Source organism: Myotis daubentonii, chromosome 2, assembly GCF_963259705.1.
Source record: "Myotis daubentonii chromosome 2, mMyoDau2.1, whole genome shotgun sequence".
In the NCBI taxonomy this organism is placed as follows: Eukaryota; Metazoa; Chordata; class Mammalia; order Chiroptera; family Vespertilionidae; genus Myotis; species Myotis daubentonii.
In genome coordinates, this window is record NC_081841.1 from 68,050,479 (window position 1) to 68,072,608 (window position 22,130).

Here is a 22,130-nt window from a genome sequence, read left to right on the forward strand (position 1 = left end):
TTCCGCCGCGAGCGGCGCGCAGCCGGAGCTGCACGCCGGAAGAGGCTCCGCCCCCTGCGGCAGAGCGTGTGGCGTCACATCCGGCTTCTCTCCCCCTCGGATCCCGGCCGCGAGGTGTGAGGGAGTAGCGTGAGTGGCCACCTCTTCGGAACCATGGTGAGCCTGGCCTCACTGGCCTGCCCTTCCATTCCCCGCCGTGCCCTGCTGCCCCGCTGCCCCCCTTTGTCCTTCCAGCGCTGTCGGCTCCCTGTTTCTGTGCCCCGGAACCGCCGCACATGGTGCGGGCTGTGGCGTGTGGCCTGCGCCCCGCGCCCCTTCCGCCGGTGAATCCCTCCGTGGGGGCCAGCGGCTGGGGTGAGCCTCCCGGCCGGCGGCATACTCTGACACGGCCTCTCCACAGCCCCGGAACTCCGAGGCCAGGGGCGCACCTCCCGCGGAGAAATTTCTAGGGCCCGGGTCGGCGAGACTGGTCCCGCCTTCCTCGGGCGGAGCCGGAGCAGCGGGGAGGGAGCGGCCCCTCCTCGCCTGGCGCTTGGTCCGTTAGCGGCCTACAGCCTGCCTGATTTATTCTTAGATGAAAATCATCCTTAGTCTTGCTGTTCTTGACAGTCTCTTCAGTGTGTAATTTTTATTCCTGGAGCAGTTGTGTATCCAAAATAAAAGGTCGCCTTCCTTATGCAGCTTTTAGAAGTCCCTCCCACCTCCCCCTTTAATAAATGACTGCCTGGATGATGGGGAACTTCCATTTGTTTGAAAAAGTACAGTCCTGTTAATTAGTTTTTTCTTGTAAGTCTAACGGAAGACATCTAAGTATATGTATTAACGAATATTGGCTTTCGGGTGGGTACTAGACTTAACCCGTGGATCGCTTTCTAAATTCTATAAATGTCTAACCACTATGCTGGACACTTGAAACTAATGTAAAATAATACTGACTGTCAACTCTGTATAAAAGGCTAATATGCTAAGTGTTCCTCCTGGTAATGAGGTCACATAGCAACACCGGCTTCCTCTCCCTAGCGACTAGCCTCCTTTGCAGTTTCTTCAGCCCAGGAACACACTTGCTCTGTAGCCAGGTGCAAACATTTCACACTTTAGCCAAATGTCTGTGAAGCGTTTGCCTGTGCCTCATCTCATTTGATCCTCACAGAAGTCCTGGAGCAGGTTTGATAGGAGACTCGATGGAATCCTATTTTCTCATTAGCCGGAAAACGGAGATTTAGAAAGCTTAGAAACTTGACCTGGCTGAAAAGAAGAAACGATGGACCTTGAAAATGACTTCGAGTTTTCTCACTGCGCAGAATATAGTCAAACACTGCTGCAGTTAAACATTTCACCCTTTGTTCTCCCTGCGTGATCTACAATAATCATCTGCTTTGTGTTGGTATTTACTGCTGTGTTGCTGACAATTACCTGAAAGAGAAGTTGGGGTGCTTCACTGGGATGGAAAAAGTTTAGCTAAATCAGAAAGCAGGTCTAATTAAGCAAGTTTATTCTGTGTCTATAAAAGGCTAAGTCAGTGGTTCTCAACCTTGGCTGCACATTAGAATCACCTGGGAATCTTTTTAAAATCCTGGTTCTGGGCCTCATCCTCTGGAAATTCTGTGTTTTTTTTTTGTTACTAATGTTGTGGCCTCACCCCATAACAAACAGAATTTTTGGAGGATGAGGCCTAGGAATCAGGATTTTAAAAAGATTCCCAGGTGATTCTAATGTGCAGCCAAGTTGGAGAACCACTGGGCTAAGTTGACTCTCACATACGTGATACATAAAAGCTCTCACTGGTGCCAATCGCACATGTGTGTTTCGATCTGTCATTGTTGATTGTGAATTTGATTGACTCTTCTATTATAGAGAAAGGGCGAATAGCAATATTAAAATGTTTCTTCTAATTAATTTCCTTTTAATGTGCACGAATTCATGCACCGGGCCACTAGTTGAAATATAAAAGATGAAATTAAAAATATTTTAAAAGATTATTGGTGTTCAAACTGATTTTTGATTTTTCTTTTTAGGCGTCCCTTTCTCTTGCACCTGTCAACATCTTCAAGGCTGGCGCTGATGAAGAGAGAGCAGAGACAGCTCGTCTGGTAAACCTTGTTTTCCTCATTCATTTAAAGATAAAGTTGTACTTTTACAATTTTAAGACTAGAATTGATTTTTACAATCTCTTTGGTCTTTATTCCAGTCTTCTTTTATTGGTGCCATTGCTATTGGAGACTTGGTAAAGAGCACCTTGGGACCCAAAGGCATGGTGAGAAAAGCGGGGAATTTTTATGTTTTGATATTGTTTTAGAGCCCTTAGTGGAAACATACATAGTAAATAACATTTTTTAATGCTTTTTAATCTTTCAAATTTAACTCTTAATTATACAGGTAAGACATGGATATATTTTTCTTACTAAAAATCAAAACAGTAGTCATATGGCTGAAGTCCCATTCGTTCCTACCCCCCACCACTTTTACCACTAGGATGTAAATCTTCCCAGTATTTTTGTTCATTTAGGTAAATATGTGTGTATCCTACGTATCGTGTATTTTCTTATACTCGCAAGGTAATACTTTGTTTTATCGTAGATATTATTCATATGTAGTTTTTCTGCAGCTTGCTTTGTTAAAATTCTGCCTCTTTAAGTGTCAAATAGTATTCAGCATCTTGATTCGTTTATAGGTTACATTTATGACTGTATTGAGTGATAGTTTGTTTCCATTGTTTTGGCTATTACAGTGCTGAAATAACCTTGTTCCTATCTCCCTTGTTCTTCTAGTGTTTCTAGGGGTAGAGACCAAGGTTTGCTTGTGGGGTGAATGCACTGAAAAAATTTGAGTGGATACTGACAAATAGCTATCCAGGAGATTTACCCATTAGCAGTATATGAGGGTATTGATTGACCCATGTAGGGTTCAAGTTGTAATTAGATCTTAACTTGAGCCAAATATGTTCCTTTTAGGATAAAATTCTTTTAAGCAGTGGACGAGATGCCTCTCTTATGGTGACCAATGATGGCGCAACTATTCTAAAAAACATTGGTGTTGATAATCCAGCAGCTAAAGTTTTAGTTGGTGAGTCTGAAGATGATTCTGATTTGTTAACATTTTGAAACAGTTTTTTTTTTTACTTTTATTTGTTTTAGAGAGATAAACATCAGTTTGTTGTTCTACTTACTGTTGCATTCATTCGTTGATTCTTGTATGTGCACTGACCGTGGATTGAACCTGCAACCTTGCTGTATAGGGATGATGCTCTAACCAACTGAGCTACCTGGCCAGGGCTTGAAATAAATTTTAAATAGGCTGTGTTGACTAATTGTACTTTTAATGAACTGTTGTCCACTTTTTAATTATTGTCATTATTAAAATGCAAGCTTCTGGAGTGCCATTAATTATTGATAGTAAAAGTATTGCATTTCAGACTGAAGAGTTCCGAAGAATTTATCAGGTGAGGAGACCTAGTTAAGTGAGACTTGGATTGGTAGTGGGTATTTTTGGAGGATTAGCTAAGCTACAGAGAAGTGATTTAAAAGGCAGAATCAAATATAAGTGAGTTAATAACTTTTTTTTCTAGATATGTCACGGGTTCAGGATGATGAAGTTGGTGATGGCACTACCTCTGTTACTGTTTTAGCAGCAGAATTACTAAGGGTAAGACTATCTGAGCAACTTTTAATGTCATTTTAATTGTTTTTTGCTTCTGTGGCTTTGAATGTCAGAAATAAGTCCTTACATCCTACGTTTTTACTATTGACAAGTATTTTCCACTGTTTATTAATAGGAAGCAGAATCTTTAATTGCAAAAAAGATTCATCCTCAGACCATCATTGCCGGTTGGAGAGAAGCCACAAAGGCAGCAAGACAGGCTTTGTTGGATTCTGCAGTTGATCATGGGTTGGTATACCAAAATAGTACTGTTTTAAACAGTCGACATTCTGTCCAAAGTACGCTCCGTGCACGAAATCTAGAGAACAAGAAAAACATACACAAACATGATCCTGCTGCTTCATCTTGCCCCAGCCTAAAACCCCACATTTACCCTCCAGAGCCATGGTCGGCAAACTGTGGCTCGCGAGCCACATGGGGCTCTTTGGCCCCTTGAGTGTGGCTCTTCCGAAGCCTTAGGAGTACCCTAATTAAGTTAATAACAATGTACCTACCTATATAGTTTAAGTTTAAAAAATTTGGCTCTCAAAATAAATTTCAATCGTCGTACTGTTGATATTTGGCTCTGTTGACTAATGAGTTTGCTGACCACTGCTCCAGAGATAGCCACTAAAGTTAAAGTTTGGGTTTTTATTTTTTGCCTAATCATAAGTAAAACAAATGATAGCAGTGTGTAGAGGGGTATTAGCCTCTTTAACACAGTTGAATAACAACCAGATTTGTGGGTATCTGCACAACATTTTTAAACGAGGTATGCCTTTGATTATATCATTACATTATAATTTACCTATCTGTAGTTGGAGTTTAGGAGTAGATACCAAGGTTTGCTTGGGTTTGTGCATTGGAAAAATGTGAATGGATACTGCCAAATAGCCATCCAGGATATTAACCCATTATCAGTTTAAGAGGTTATTGATTGACCCATGCAGTGTTAACTTTTATGTTGTGGCAAACTTGTTATCCAGAAAATATTTCAAGAAGTATTGCTGCATTCAAAGATAACATGTGGTTTTTGTTTTGTTTTGTTTTTCTTTTAATATGTTTTTATTAACTTCAGAGAAGAAGGGAGAGGGAGAGAAAGAGAAACAATGATGAGAGCGAATTGTCGATTGATTGCCTCCTTCACACCCCCTACTGGGGATTGAGCCTGAAACCAGGGCATGTGTCCTGATCAGGAGTTTAACCGTGACCTGGTTCATGGGTCGATGCTCAACTACTGAGCAACATTAGCTGGGCAAATGTGCATGCTTTAATTTACATTACAAGTAATTGTCCAGGAAAAAGTTTATTTACCCTTTCACTGCCTGTGTAACAGTGCCTTTTTTCCCCATGTTCTTGACAACATTTGCTATGCTTTTGTGTGCTTGTGTTTCTTTTTTAGTAGTTTGCCAGTTTAGTGGGGAAAATAGTATTTAATTTGCATTTCTTGCTTATTGGTGTGGTTTAATTCTTATCACGTGAGCCCTGACTGGGATGAAATTGACAGACATGTATCCCGATAAATTTTGCAAAGTAAATTAGGGTTGATATCTCTGAAGAAGCATTTAAGAATGAAGAAGCAACTTGAGCATTTCATTGAGAAAAGTCATGATTTTTTTGTTTGGTGGTTTTATAGTTCTGATGAAGATAAATTCCGCCAGGATTTAATGAACATTGCAGGAACAACATTATCCTCAAAACTTCTTACTCATCACAAAGATCACTTTACTAAGTTAGCTGTAGAAGCTGTTCTCAGATTGAAAGGCTCTGGTAATCTGGAGGCAATTCATGTCATCAAGAAGCTAGGAGGAAGTCTGGTGGATTCCTATTTAGATGAAGGTATGTATATATATATGTTGAATGTGGGAAAACAAGCTTTGATGGGAGGTTGAAGGCTAAGTACTGTGAATCCTGTTTTTAGCGAGTCGGGACAAGTGACCGTTCAAAGCCAGAAAACCTGTCTTTAAGGACAAAAATATTGCAACCATTTTTGTCATTTCAATCCATTTGTTAAATTGACAGTTTCCTTCACCTCACACCGTCTCAGCATTCTTTGATAATATCCAGATTTTACTTTACACCATGAAGATATTTTCAGTCTCTAGTAAAGAGAAATTACAGTTTTACTAAAAGTCAGCTGTTTTCAAATGGTGCATTTTCCAGGATTACTTGGGTTCTCAGGAAGGGTCTGGGTTAATATGTCAGATCATTTTTAGTTGGCAGGTGTTGAGGATATAGTTCTTGGTGTTCTCAGAGTGCTAAATGAGTCTTAGCAAGTGCGATTTCCCTATACTGGTGTATTTTGTTCATAAAGTAGGAATTTTCCAAGTACCTTTACCGTTGTGTTTACTTCATAAGCTGGCCTGTAGAAAGTGGAGTAGGCATTGTCTTTTACAGAGAAGGAAAGAAGGAATAAGTTGTGCTTTCCAATTTCTGCTTTCAGTGATTTAGCTTCCAGGTATTGCTGCATGTCATTTTTATCTTCCAAATGGAGTAATAATTATGAAAATATTCTTGGTTGAATTTATGTGCAAGGGCTCTATCATTTCTAATAGGGGCTGGTGGTAGGGAAAGATAAAACAAGGATAGCTGCCATTCTTTGAATGTCTGCTCTGTGCCAGGCATTCTAATAGGAATTTTACTTAAAATCTCATTCCTTACGATAGAATTAGGTTTAGCTTAATAGAGCAGAAAACTCAAGATGATAATCCTCCTATATAATAAAAGCCTAGTATGCAAATCGACTGAACGGCAGAATGGCAGGGGGTGGGGCTGGTAAGCAGGCAGATACCAGTGAGCAGAGGGAGGGGATGGCGATCAGGGTGGTGGCGACAGGCAGTGGTGGAGGGGTGAATGGGGGAGGGCAGGGCTGGCCACTCACCAGCTGCTGCAGTCCCCTGATCAGCCCATGGGCCGCCTCCTGCAGAGGGAGGCCAGACTAAGCCGTCAGTCAGACATCCCCCCCAAGGGCTCCTGGTCTGCGAGAGGGTGCATGCCCGGCTGAGGGACCTAGCCCTCCCACCCTCCGAGTGCACAAATTTTCATGCACAGGGCCTCTAGTGGATTAATAAAATAAAAGTTACATATGCATCTGAAAGAAGCCTAAAGAGAGAGACTGTGTTCTTACTATAGTTCTAAATCAGTAGGGTCCTATGCTGGTAACTAATAATCTATGCCACTGGTTATATTCCCGTTTACAGATGAGTAACTAAGGTTGAATAAGTTGTCCAAGGTTGCATACATAGCCTATATGCAGCAGGGGTATGATTGGGGCCAGGTTTGTCAGACTCCCTTGTCCGTGGCTTTTTCATTTTATCACCTACCTCAGTTCTTTACATATCTCAGTAATTTCTAACAGTACATTGTGTATCTAAATATTCACAACTTGTTTTCTTTTGTGTTGGTTTTTAGCTATTAATAGTGAACTTAATACTTTTACATTGCAACCCACATTCCTGTGTATGTAGTATACTGTATATCTGATAAAAGTTTCAAAATACTGTGTTTACTCTTAATACTTGTGCTGTGCTCTAAATTTTTTTCCATTTCATATAGTGTTTTTTAAATGACCTACTAAATTGATTTTTGTGATCACTGTTCTAGTGGAATGCTTTATAGCAGTGGTTCTCAACCTTGGCTACACATTAGAATCACCTGGGAATCTTTTTAAAATCCTGATTTCTGGGCCTCATCCTCCGGAAATTCTGTTTCTTTGTTACTAATGTTGTGGCCTCACCCTATAACAAAGAAACAGAATTTCTGGAGGATGAGGCCCAGAAGTCAGGATTTTAAAAAGATTCCCAGGTGATTCTAATGTGCAGCCAAGGTTGAGAACCACTGCTTTATAGGATCTAGGGGCTTAGACTTAGTCTAAGCATTAAAGTCTTAAATTAGATTTAAATGCATTCTTTGAAAGTAATTTGATAAAGCAACAACTTTGTAAGAGTTATTAATTCAACCTTGAAGTATTTTACTATCCTTATATTGTAGGCTTTCTGTTGGATAAAAAAATTGGAGTAAATCAACCAAAGCGAATTGAAAATGCTAAAATTCTTATTGCAAATACTGGTATGGATACAGACAAAATAAAGGTATGTTTACATTTCTTGAAACTAGTTGCTAGCTGCTATAAACTTGGGCTGGGAATCCATTGTACCTTAGAGGTTAGAATATATATGAATATATGCACATGCACACATTTTTTGGTGTGTTGACATAAAAACGTATATATATGCTACAGAACTCTGAAGAGTAATGAAAGTGATGCTATTTTTCTGCTTTCCTCTTAGATATTTGGTTCCCGTGTAAGAGTTGATTCTACAGCAAAGGTTGCTGAAATAGAACAAGCAGAAAAGGAAAAAATGAAGGAGAAAGTTGAACGTATTCTTAAACATGGGATAAATTGCTTTATTAACAGGTCTGTGCATTCTTGTGCCAACAATATTTGTAACGATCTAGGAAAGGTTTTTTTTTTTTTTTTCCTAAAAAGACTTATGGAAATACTTTATATGGAATTAGTGATTTATTTAGGAACTGCTTTTTTTTCCCAGATAGAAATATAATTGTACACAAGGCATTTGCATTACAATGATTTTAGTGATAGTGATTATACTTTACTAACCCTTTTTATGTTAACAGTAACAATTTTCTGTTTGGCAGGTATGCTATAGTTTTGGCTATAATATACATATATTTGGAGGAGAAAGTTAATTTCATATTAAATGATGGGAGTTTGAAGTAGCAAAAAGCTAAAAGCATAGAGATAAAACAATGAAGAGATGAAAATATTAAGAATTTCTAGGGCTTTTAAAAATATATATTTTTATTGATTTCAGAGAGGAAGGGAGAGAGAGAAACATCAATGATGAGAGAATCATTGATCGGCTGCCTTCTGCATACCCCCTACGGGGGATTGAGCCTGCAACCTGGGCATGTGCTCTTGACTGGAATCGTAGAACAGTGATTGTAGGACCCTTCAGTCTGCAGGCTGACGCTCTATCCACTGAGCCACACCAGCTAGGGCAGGGCTTTTCTTTTAATTTGTATGAAAAAATATATGTAAACCCTTTTCATGTATTCTTAATTGTCAGTAGTGAAGGCTTTTATGGATTGTTTTGAATGGGGAAAATACCAAGAGGAACATCGCATTTCAGTGAAATGGCTGCAGTTAACTTTGAGAGAGAATGTTTAATGAAAAATAATTATTTTAGGCTAAATGTGGGCTTTTTAAAAGTAAGTTTCTAAACTATGTAATCTGTGAATCTGATAAGACATTTTGCCTAGCAGTGCATTACTGTATACTAATTATAATTTGGCTTTTTAAAAAACTTACAAACTTTTGAACAGATGTTCTTTTTACTCCTGTTGTAAAAGTAACATATGCTCATTTTGGAAAATAGAAAAGTATAAAGAAGTAACAATCTAGGGTCTTAGTCAGAAAGTCTTTCCTTTACAAAAGTTGACTTTTGTGTGTGTCTGTAGGTGTGGTAGTCTAATTTCATAAGCTGTAAACTTGTACCTCACTTTTTTTTAAAATATATTTTATTGATTTTTTACAGAGGGGAAGGGAGATGGATAGAGAGTTAGAAACATCGATGAGAGAAAAACATCGATCAGCTGCCTCCTGCACACTCCCTACTGGGTATGTGCCCGCAACCAAGGTACATGCCCTTGACCGGAATCGAACCTGGGACTCTTGAGTCCACAGGCTGATGCTCTATCCACTGAGCCAAACCGGTTAGGGCATTGTACCTCACTTTTTAAATCTTGATGTTTTTACTTAGAATTACAGACTTTCTGTAATTTGTAAATTGTGATTTATACAAGCACTGTCCTAGTGGACATTGCATCACTGGCAAATTTTGTTATTCTATGTAAAAATTACTACAATATCTTCATTACATGCTTTAATACCAAATTTTCTTGTTGTAGATTCTTAGGAGTGGAATTAAAGTATATGAATATTGACATGGTTTTGTTGCATTACTGTTAAATTGCTTTCCAGTTTATACTACCAGTAGCAATACAGTGGAACCTTGGTTCTTAAACTTAATTCATTCTGTAAGGCTGTTTGGAAAGTGATTTTTCCAAAAATGGAATCATTTTTTCCCATTAGAAATAATGTAAATTGAATTAATCCTTAGTTCCAGATTCTCAAATGATTCCTTTTTAACCTTTGTTTTATATAGTACATGTCTAATGTATTGTTTAATATATAATCACTTTTTTAAAAAAAAATTTACCTAAGCAGCCCCTTCTAGCCTTACATGAATAACTTTTAGCACTCATTCCAGGAGTTTCAGGAAGTCAGTATGAGGCATCTTCGCTTTTTCATATATGGCTGCCTCTGAAATGCTGTCACTGGCTAACTGCTATCCAAATCAACAGTTTTTCTACCTCTTCAATTACCTGTCATCGTTTCTTTCTCACCCTTAGCAACATTAGCACTCTCAATGGCCTCTTTATGTTTTAAAATTGTGCTAATCATAGACTGACCCAGCATCAAAACCATTCTCTCCTTGGTTACCTGAGGCCTTTTTTGTCATGCTGAAAGGGTTGTCAGTTCTAAAGTTTGGTTCCTCAACAAGAAGCTTGGCTTGACTACTTAACACATTTTTTCCCTGAACAACTTAGTCCAGAATCAAATTTTTCAAGATGAAGACGTTCAAGAACTGAAGTTTGACTGTAAAGCAGCGGTTCTCAACCTGTGGGTCGCGACCCCTTTGGGGGTCGAATGACCTTTTCACAGGGGTCGCCTAAGACCATCGGAAAACACATATATAATTACATATTGTTTTTGTGATTAATCACTATGCTTTAATTATGTTCAATTTGTAACAATGAAATTGGGGGTCACTACAACATGAGGAACTGTATTAAAGGGTCACGGCATTAGCAAGGTTGAGAACCACTGGTGTAAAGGAACACCTGTTTTTAATACTAGCAGGGATGTATTACAATTTAGAAATTATTGTATAGCTGAGAAATGGTATTTTCTAATTTTCATTTCTTTGATTTCTGTTGCGGTAAAAAATTTTCTTTTTTCTTTTTTTTTAGTCTAATGTATTTTATCTTGTGAATTAACAATGTATTTATGTGTTTTTTTATAGGCAATTAATTTATAATTATCCTGAACAGCTCTTTGGTGCTGCTGGTGTTATGGCTATTGAACATGCAGATTTTGCAGGTGTAGAACGCCTGGCTCTTGTCACAGGTATGGGAAAAAGTCATTAATTTCTTTCAAACATAATAATCATTCTTGGATTATTGAGTTTTAGTACAGTTGGCTCAAACAACACAGGGCAGGTTAGGGTAGTCAACTCCCAACCCCGGACAGTCAAAAATCCCATATAACTTAAGTTCACAAAAACATAATAGTTAGCCCTTCACACCCAACTGCAATGGAAAAAGTTGACCCTTGAATAACATGGGTTTGAACTGCACGTATCCAGTTTTTTAAGTTCACTCATAAGTGGACCCATGCAGTTCAAACGCTATTGTTCAAGGGTCAACTATATATGTAACTCATTGCTGAGAGTACAAAGAAATCCCTTTAAGGAGTTTGGAATATAAACCGTTATTCTGAAATCTGATTTAAACTTTTTAGATATCTTTAGTTACATTGTTTGTTTGTTTATTTATTTTAAAATTGTGGTTGAAAGTTTTACATATGTCTCCTTTTCCCCCCATTGACCTCTACCCACTTGCTCCCACCCCCATTATTATTTTTAAAATATATTTTTATTGACTTCAGTGAGGAAGGGAGAGGGAGAAAGAGAGAAACATTAACGAGGAGAGAGAATCATTGATCTGCTGCTTCCTGCACACCCTCCCACTGGGGATTGAGTAACCTGGGCATGTGCCCTGATTGACCAGAAATCGAACCATGACCTCCTGGTTCATAGGTCGACGCTCAATCACTGAGCCATGCTGGTCAACACATTATATTTAACACTAGAGGCCCGATGCATGAAATTCGTGCAAGACTAGGCCTTTCTAGCCCTGGCTGCCGGCACCAGCTTCCCTCTGGCATCTGGACCCAGCCTTCCCTCGCAGCCCTCGTCCGGAAGGCCATCCAGTCTAATTAGCGTATTATGCTTTTATTTATTACAGAAATTAAATTACATGTCAGGCTTACTGTTGGTATAGATTTCTTTTTGTTGTATTGTTTTAAAGATTCATACTACATTATTTCTCAAACTCACAGGACCACTGTTCTAAACATAAAGCCTATATATAAGCTGGAGCTTAAAAAACAGATATGTCTTATCTAGTTTATTAACGTATTTATTTCTAGTGCTGAGTAGTTTAATGCTTTGTGCCCTGCATGGTGGTACAATTATGATAGAATATTTACTGAACACTTAACAATCTACCAGAGAGTGGGTCAAGAATTTAAACATTGTTATTATTTTTAAACATTTCTGAAAGCAATAAATGTTGAAATAAGTGTGAAACAGTTTTGCAATGTATGATGAAAAGTTAGTATATTCCAACACCAGTTATGAGTGATATCCCAGTTGTGTGAAATAGAAATTGTGTTTACAGATAAGGTTAAGTATTAAAAACCTCTATTTGAATTTTCATGTTCTTGAAAATGAATGAATAGGTTGGAAAGTTGGGTTGGGATCTGGCAGTGAGAATTGAGGAGATTGGGGTTTGGGAAGTAAAGCCACCGGGAATGTTGAATTAAGTTTGGAACTGCCATGAGTATTAGAAATAAGTAAAGGGTACTAATTAATGTAGAGTAGAATTAGTCTCAGAATTCTTCAGCCATTTTTTTTCCTCTTTTTGTTGTTTCTTCAGCCATTTTTTTTCCCTTTGTTGTTGTTTTGTTTCCTTTCTTCAGCCATTTTTAATAATCTGGGAAGCATAATCTTTTGACCTAAAAAGAAGTGTTTTTCTTTTAATAATTGCTTTGAAGTGTGTTTACCTATTCTAATTAAAGTTCTTTAAAGCCATTGCACACTTGATGCTTAAGGTGATTAAACTTGAGGTGCTCATGTTTATGTAATTGCTCCTTTATTGCAACAAAATTAAAGACATAAGAAATGTGAATGACAGCACATTCATGGGATAAGTTGATATCATAAGTTGATCCTATACGTGAAATTGAGACATATACTCAGAAAAAAATTTGCTGCACTAAGCACACCAACTGAATTTGACCCCAGGGTGGCTCCCATTCTATTAGCTTGTATGTTGTCAAAGTGTGTGGAATTGGTTCTTACAAATGTCAAGTACCTTGTAAGCAGATGTAGGATAAGTGAAAATTTTCAAAAGTCAAATTAGTCTCATTTTTGGGATATGATATCCCAAACATCTATTGGGTCTCAAGTCTAGAAAACAGTTTATTTTGTTGACACCTCAATTAAGTTTGCTCTTGGAAATTATATATTTCCCCCTTTTCTAGACATTACAGGAACTCGCAGACATTTCAGTTATTGTGATAATTAGCACATATCAAGTGCTCACTGTTTAAGCTGGTTCCAAAATTTGTACATCTCTTCTCATAATACTGTTGACATAATAGGACTAGTCAAATATTCTCATTGTTGTTTTGAGAAATTGGGTCATAGGAGTACTGGTCTTCTAGACTGGATTCAGAAGAGAATCTGTATTTAAATTCTGACTTAAAGGTAAATGTTGAAGTTTCAGTTTAACCTTTCAGGGTGTGGGTTGTAGTATACAGTATGTGTATATAGGTCTGAGGCCAGAATGCTTGGACTTGAATCCTACCTAGCTTTACCTTATTTGTTCAAGCTATGTAGCCTTGGATAAGAAACGAAACATCTCTTTGCCTTAATTTTATCATTTCTAAATGATAATGGAACCTATCTCATTAGGTTTGTTATAAAGTCTAAACCAACTCATAGGTGCATCAAACAGTGGTTGGCATATAATAAGTAATCAATTTTTTAAAACGTTATCTGTCCATTACTGCTTGTTAAAAAACAAGTTTTAAACCTGTTTTGTATTTAATTATGTTCGTAGGTGGTGAAATTGCCTCTACCTTTGACCACCCAGAACTTGTGAAGCTTGGAAGTTGCAAGCTTATTGAGGAAGTCATGATTGGAGAAGACACGCTCATTCACTTTTCTGGGGTAGCCCTTGGTGAGTGATCAAGTAGATCCTGGTTTAGGTTCCTAAATCTTTGCTAGGCTCTGTTGAAATGAAAAAAACAAACACCAAAAACAGTTATATAGTTACTAGAATATGATGTGTCTTAATTCTTGTGAAGTAATCTCTCTTGAGGTCAGCCTTATATTCTTATCTTTGGGAACAGTGCATTTTCAACATACTTGTTTTTTAGGTAATTTAGAACTGTTATGAACAAGGGTTGCTGGTAGAGAATGTGTAACAGTGGAAGACATATCAGTTTCAAAACAAAGTAATATAACCAACACTTACATAAATGATAGAAGGCAAATTTTTATGTTTTATAATTAAATGCTCATTCTGACATATTATTTTTTAACATTAGGTGAGGCTTGCACTATTGTTCTTCGTGGTGCCACTCAACAAATTTTAGATGAAGCAGAAAGATCTTTGCATGATGCTCTTTGTGTTCTTGCACAAACTGTGAAGGATTCTAGAACAGTTTATGGAGGAGGTAAAACATTTTATTTCTTAAAGTATAGTATAAATTGTAAGTGGTTTTTAATGGTTCTTATAGAAACTATATATTGCCTTTGCACTTAATTTTCAAATGCTTGATATATCTAAGGGAAGTCAGTAATTTAGTGTCTTCGAGACAACTAAGCATAATGGTATTTTATTTAATTTTTAATCCATAGGCTGTTCAGAGATGCTGATGGCTCATGCTGTGTCACAGCTTGCCAATAAAACACCAGGTAAAGAAGCTGTTGCAATGGAGTCTTATGCTAAAGCACTGAGAATGGTAAGTTAAAAATAAGAGATCTAAACTTAAATTTTGTTGGTTTTGATGGTTTTTAATTATCCTATCTAATAAAAGAGAAACATGGTCATTAGCTGTACGTCCGCTACCCTTCCCATTGGCTAATCAGCGAGATATGCAAATTAACTGTCAGCCAAGATGGCGGCTGGCAGCCAGGCAGCTTGAAACTAACATGAGGCTTCCTTGCTTCAGTGAGGGAGGACTCCAACGTTCCCCGCCTGCCTTGCCGGCCTCTGAGCTTGCAGTTTGAAACATTGTAACAAATATAGAAGCTAAACAAAACCCCAGAAACCTGCTTTCAGCGAGCTGGGATCTGAGAGCTGGAGTTGATACAGAGTTTCGATTATAGAACCTAAACAAACCAGATACCTGCTTTCAGCAGCAGAGGCCTCAGAGCTGGAGCCAGAGCTAAAGCTGGCCCAGAATAAAAAGAAAAAAAGGAGTGGTTGGGAGCTTCAGTCACCCACCGGCCTGAAAACAGCCCTCATCCTCTCATCCAGGCTGGCCAGGCACCCCAGTGGGGACCCCCACCCTGATCCAGGACACCCTTCAGGGCAAACCAGCCAGCCCCCATCCATGCACCAGGCCTCTATCCTTTATAGTAAAGGGTAATATGCCTCCCAGCACTGGGATCAGCGGAGCCGTGAGGCCTCCCGGCACCTGGATCAGCGTGACGGGGCAGCGCCCCAACCCCCTGATCGCCCTGTGGCTCTGTGTGTGACAGGGTGGGGCCACAACCTCCCTATCCGCCCTGCTCTTTTCGTGACAGGGGAAGGCGCCCCAACCCCCTGATCAGCCCTGCTCTGTGCCTGATAGGGGGGAGCTCCCCAACCCCCTGATCCCCCTGCAGCTGTGTGTGTGACAGGGTGCGCCCCCCCCCCACACACACACACACACATGGGCCCTGCTCTGTGTAACGGGGTAGAGCCATAACCTCCCCATCGGCCCTGCCCTGAGTGTGAGAGTGGTGGCGCCCAACCCCCTGATCGACCCTGCTCTGTGGGTGATAGAGGGCGGCGCCCCAACCCCCTGATCCGCCCTGCTCTGTGTGTGACAGGGGGCGGTGCCCCAACTCCCCTATCGGCCCTACTCTGTGCGTGACAGGGGGGAGCTCCCCAACCCCCTGATGGGCCCTGCTCTGTGAGTGACAGGAGGCAGTGCCCCAACCCCCTGATTGGCCCTGCTCTGTGCGTGACAGGGGGTGGTGCCGCAACCTCCCTATCTACCCTGCCTTGAGTGTGACAGGGGGCGGTGCCCCAACCCCCCAATCGGCCGTACCCTGAGCGTGACTGAGGGTGGCATCGCAACCTCCCAATCCGCCCTGCTCTGTGCATGACGGGGCGGCGTCCCAACTCCCCAATCGGCCCTGCTCTGAGCCCGACCAGGGGCTGCACCTAGGGATTGGGCCTGCCCTCTGCCACCCGGGAGCAGGCCTGAGCCAGCAGGGCGTTATCTCCTGAGGTGTCCCAGACTGTGAGAGGGCACAGGCTGGGCTGAGGGACCCCCCCCGAGTGCACAAATTTTTGTGCACCGGGCCTCTAGTCTATATATATAAAAGGCTAAGCAACCATCTGACCATCTGATCGATAGCTATGACACCTGATGACCACCGGGCAGGCGCTCAACGCAGGAGCTGCCAAGCTGCGGTGACTTGGCAGCTGTGGTGACTGGGCAGCTGCGGTTCTTGGGTGACGCACCCTGGCACCAGAGAGGAGGGAGCCCAATTCTGGGGTGCGTCGCCCGAGAACCGCCCTCTGGCAATCCAGGACCCCTTGGCGGATGTCAGAGAGCTGGTTTCAGCCTGATCCCTGCAGGCCAGGCCAAGGGACCCCACTCACTCTGCAGACGCCCTTTGAGGTGTGGCTCGCCAGGGAGGGACCACGGGAGGTTGGCTCCAGGGCATGTCCGGTCTGTCTCGCCCAGTCCCGCCCCGCCAGTCACCTATGTAATTTCCTTTTAATGTGCACAAATCCGTGCAACGGGGCACTAGTATTTTTATAACTTGGACACAAAATGTTTATTTTCTTGCCTTTAAGAAAAAGAACTGGTTCACACTACTTTTACATTTGATTCTGGCCCTGGCTGGTGTGTTTAGTGGTTAGAGCATCACCCTGCACACGGTCAGGGCTTGTGCTAGAGGCAACCAATTGATGTCTCTTTTTCACATTGATGTTTCTTTTTCTCTCCCCTTCCCCTCCTTCACTCTCTAAACACCAATAGAAAAATATCCTTGGATGAGGATTGACAAAACAAAAAAATTTGATTCTGACCCTAGCTGGTTTGGCTCAGTGGATAGAGCATAGGCCTGTGGACTGAAGGGTCCTGGGTTCAATTCCAGTCAAGGGCATGTACCTCGGTTGCAGGCTATGGTCCTGGTCAAGGGCATGTGGGGAGCAAGCAATCGATGTGTCTCTTCTAACATCGGTGTTTCTCTCTGTCTCTCCCTCTCCCTTTCACTCTCTAAAAATCAATGGGAAAATATCCTCAAGTGGGGATTGAAAAAAACAAATTTGATTCTGGAGTTTATCCTCTTTGAGTAGTGATTAAAAGGAAGCAGATTTTACAGTGTTAATGTATTTTTAAAAAGCTATCCTAGTTAGGCATAAATGTTTTTTGTTTTTGTTGTTGTTAATCTTCATCCAAGGATATTTTTTGCCCCAACCGGGGCCAGCGATCTAACCTACACCCCAGGCACATGCCCTTGATCAGGAATTGAACCCTCGACCCTTTGGTGCTTGGGCTGATACTAACCACTGGACAACACCGGCCAGGGCAAGCTTAAATGAATTATACTAGAATAGATAGTAACCATTTGTCTTCTCTACTTCATAGTTGCCTACTATTATAGCTGACAACGCAGGCTATGACAGTGCAGATCTGGTGGCACAGCTCCGAGCTGCCCATAGTGAAGGCAATACAACTGCTGGACTGGGTAAGAAATCAATTGGGACCTTGTAGTAGTTAAGAGTAACTTTTACCAAGTTCTTTACCTTTTTAAAAAAATGAATTATCATGGTAACCATATAAAAGACTCCTGTGGCCCTTTTGTAAGCATTACATAATCTAGGAAAATGTTTTACTTCATATTCTCAACACTGCCAAACTTTGTTACTCCATAAAAGGTATAAATCTAGTTAAAAGACTTGTAACTAGTTTGTTATATTATGACTATAAAATTTAAGTACATACATTCTGAAATAAGTGTAAACTTCGCTATACCTATTGTAATAAAATCAGTATCAATTCCTAATCTCACAGTAGACTTATTCTGACACATTCTTGAATGCAGATCTCTGACACATAGATAAAAGTGGCCAAAAAGGCAAATTTAATTCAGATAGAAAAATATCCCAACAAATATTCAGGATGTTATAGAAAGTCTTAGAGGGTAAGTAATCCGGCCATTGGACAAGAGAGCTGATGAATAATGATCTGTATGATCTGTATGAAGATGAGGTTAGGATTCTCACAAGAAGAAAACTATTTGATTTCTAAATTCTCTGTTCTAGTGCTTAAGAATTATGGTAATTAGTGAGCAAATTTTCTATAATAATTTTATATACATGTTTAAGATAGGTAGGTGATCTAGTATAAAATTTTGTATAAAATATTCATTATTTGACTTAGTAGTTTTCCATTAATGCAAACAATCAGTAGTTGATGTTTTGATTTTTTAAAAGGCTTTTCTTGAGTCATAGACGAGTCATTGGGTGCTGTAATTTTATTATTTGTGACAGGATTAATTTCATTTCTTAGAAGTCATTAGTGATGTTTTGATACTTGTTAAAACCATAGTTTATTTAGTATAAACTTTTTCTTTCCAGATATGAAGGAAGGTACTATTGGCGATATGGCAATACTGGGCATAACAGAAAGTTTCCAAGTGAAACGGCAAGTTCTTCTGAGTGCCGCTGAAGCAGCAGAGGTGATTCTGCGTGTGGATAATATCATCAAAGCAGCACCAAGGTATTGGAGCACTTTATAAAACATTTCTTAGAAAAAAATTATTGACATGGGAACAAACAGGTAGCTGCATATATTTGATATGGTAGTTGATAAAAAGTGAAGCCATTTTTGCCTAGATAAAAGAATTACGCAAGTTATTTAAAATATGTAATCACAACTCTTAGATTTAAGCCAGAAAAGCTTAGGGGTGTAGGGTATGGTGACACAGGGTAGCTCTCAGGATTGAACGGCACATAAAAAGCCAGGTTTGGAAAGGTCAAGAACCAGAGAGCTTGGGGGCAGGGGAAGAGCTGATATCTTATAATGGATCAGCTCCACTCATTTCCTGTCCTGGGCACACTTTTCCATACTGACAGTATTTTTTTTTTTTTAGAACGATGAGTTTCCTGTAGTTCCTTTATTGTATTGATTTCAAAGAGGAAGGGAGAGAGAGAGAGAGAGAGAGAAACATCAATGATGAGAGAGAATCATTGATCGGCTACCTCCTGCATGCCCCCCACCGGGGATCGAGCCCACAACCTGGGCATGTGCCCTTGACCTTTCAGTCTGCAGGCCAACGCTCTATCCACTGAGCAAAACCCGCTAGAGCTATACGGACATTCTTTTTTTTTTTTTTTTAATATTTTTATAGATTTGAGAGAGAAAGGGAGAGGGAGAAAGAGATAGAAACATCAATGACGAGAGAGAATCATTGATTGGCTGCCTCCTGTATGCCCCCTACTGGGGTTGAGCCCATAACCCAGGCATGTCCCCTTGACCAGACTTGAACCCGGGATCCTTCTATCCACAGGCCGACGCTCTATCCACTGAGCCAAACTGGCTAGGGCCATACCAACATTCTTAAGCACATAATGAGCAGAGTTTCCTGCATGTTCCTATATCAGCTTTTCTAAGATGTCAAATTCCTTTAAAAGTCATTCACATTAAAATGATTAAATGGCAAGAAAATTTTAACTTTTAAATATTCAGTTAATAATTTTAGTTACTCTTATTAATAGTTACCAAAATCATTTATTTTTACCTGTTAGTGATGGTTCAGGGAGATGTGAGGGAATGGTGGCATGGACCAGGAGGTAGAAGTGAAGGTGATGGTGAGAAGTGGTTGGTAAAAGATACATACTTTGAAGGTAGGATTTGATTATGGGTTGGATGCAAGAAGTGAGAGGAAAGGGAATTGTGGCTAATTCAAGGTTTTTGTAGGGAGAAATAGAATTTCTCTTATCTAAGATGGCTTTGGGAGGGAAGAAGGGGATTTCAGTTGGGGAATTTGAGATGTCTTTTGATAGTTGATTTGGGTAGTTGATTTTGTAGTTTAGGAGAAAGTTGGAGCTATAGTTATAAATAGGAGTTGTCAGCCTATGTGTGTTATTTAGAGCCATTAGACTGGCCCAGTCCCCAAGGGAATGAATGTAGTTAAAAAAGGAAAGCAGTTTTAAGGACTGAACACTGAAGAATTCCAGTTTGGAAAGATTCAAACTGGATTCATGGTATAATCTCTGCTTTTATATTTGAGATTTTTCATAATATAAAAGGTGGGAATAGCAGGGGGTTGCTACTACAGTGGGAGGAAAAATCAAGAGAATGAGTATCCAGAAGCCAAGTGAAGAAAGGATTTAGGAAGGAGGAGTGATCAACTGTCAAAATGATGCAAATAGGTCAAGTAAAATAAGGACTGATAATTGACCTTAAAAATTGGATTTAATGCCCAGCCGGTATTGCTTAGTGATTGAGTGTTGGCCCATGAGCCAGGATGTCATGATTCGATTCCTGGTCAGGACACAAGCCCAGGTTGTAGGCTCGTTCCCCAGTAGGGGGCAGCCGATTGATAGTTCTCATTGATGGTTCTATCTCTCTATCCCTCCTTCCTCTCACTAAAATCAATTAAAAATATTAGAAAAAAATTGTTTAATCACAGCCCATTGGTAATCTTGACAAATAGTTTTAGTGGAATGGAGGGGGATGGGAAAAGAGGAATTGGAGAAAGTGTATATAGACTGCTTTTTTGAGGAGTTCTGTGAATGGGAGCAGATAAGTGGGATAGTAGCTAGAGGAGGTGTATGGGTCTTGACCTTGAAAATTCAGCTTAAGAGGGAGCGATTTCCTAGAGAGAGAATGATGGATGCAGAAAAGGGGATCTGTCCACTAAGCAGCTGCAAGAAGGAATGGGAGATCAGAGAATAAGAGCAGGAGTTGGTTTTAGACAGGAGCACAAGGAGTTAATCTGGAGAAATAGGAAGGAAGTTGGAATGCTATAGGAAATTGTACCTTAAAAGCCCAAAGTTACAAATGACTTTTTTTGTGCAGAACCCTGCATTATTCATTTCATTGACTTCTGTGAGTGGCAACTATCATAATACTATTAGAGGAAGGAAAGAGTAGAGAATAGTGATTTGGATGTAGAGAGAACAGATGAAATGGTATTTAAGTCTGTGATGTAGTGGAAAGAGGACTGGAATGAAAAATCTAGAGATTCCCTGCTTCTGGTCCTAGGAAGATAGGATAATGAGGAGCACTTCCCTCACCGGTTCCCATATTTTGAGATAGAAAATTGGTAAGAAGGAGAAGCTGACAGAAAGGTTTTTTTGGAAGTAGTGCCACCAAAGATGACTAAATGCAATTATGATTTATATCTTTATATGATTCCAGTATGCTGTCTATTCTCCTTGAGTCTGTATTCATGCTTTTCTGCTTCTCTTACTAGTAACTGTTGTGTTTATTAGAAGCAGTGTTTCTCAAGTCCTAGCTTCTTGAACAAGCATTGAGTAAATAATTTCACTAGTACCCCTACCATGCCACCTTCCTGAGCCATTCACTATATGGTTACGAGAGAATAAAAGTTTAACATGTAAGAGGTACTATTGGCGAGTTACTTGACCCCATCACCACCTTACCTGTTGGATTTTTTTTTTTTTCCTTCAGTTAGAATAGTGATCCAGAGATTTCCATCTGGAGGTTCCTAAGCCTTGTCATTTTACAGTTTCTGGTTAAGAGTAACTGTCTTTGACTATTTTAGTAAAATTCCCTAACACATAGTAGTTGCAAACATGAATTAACCATTTTTTGGGAAATACATATTAATCATTTTCTGGAAAATGACGTATTTGTTTAAGTAGGTTGTTTGGACAAGAAGTTAAGAACTGCTAAATTACTATAGACCATATTTCATAGATATATAAAGTCTTCTTAATAAAATGATAATTGAGGGATGTTAGGTAAAAACATCTTGTAGAGAATTGGATTATAATGGTCTTAATAATAAACTTTTGGTTACAATCATGCTTCTCATTCTCACATTGACTTTTTTCTAAAGTGTATGTTGTATAATCCTTGCAGGAAACGTGTCCCTGATCACCACCCTTGTTAAGCATTCCTATATGCTGTTATGCTCTGGACCAGTTCATAGCAAAGTTGTTTGAAAGACTTCGACTTCTTAAAGAAGACTGTGGAATCGAAGTTGATCTGTGGTTCTTATATCCTTAAATTTAGACATTTAGCTGACCTTTCATTTTAACATGGGTCTAACTTATTTGCTGTTCATTCTCCATAAAATTCAGTTGTTTTAAAAGCACATTTCTCATACTGTGCATCAAAATAAAAATTTGAACAATTA

General features: G+C 39.7%; 1 protein-coding gene across 1 annotated transcript; it reads left to right on the forward strand.

Annotated features, from left to right (window-relative positions):
• Window positions 1–22,130, forward strand: CCT2 (chaperonin containing TCP1 subunit 2). The gene is made up of 16 exons (XM_059683583.1): window positions 1–156; window positions 2,016–2,090; window positions 2,189–2,254; window positions 2,952–3,063; window positions 3,566–3,642; window positions 3,773–3,885; window positions 5,273–5,475; window positions 7,627–7,727; window positions 7,926–8,053; window positions 10,746–10,849; window positions 13,630–13,749; window positions 14,120–14,248; window positions 14,433–14,536; window positions 17,387–17,486; window positions 18,379–18,520; window positions 21,854–22,130. The coding sequence occupies exons 1-16, from the start codon at window positions 154–156 to the stop codon at window positions 21,882–21,884; spliced, it is 1,608 nt and encodes a 535-aa protein (XP_059539566.1). The 5' UTR covers window positions 1–153; the 3' UTR covers window positions 21,885–22,130.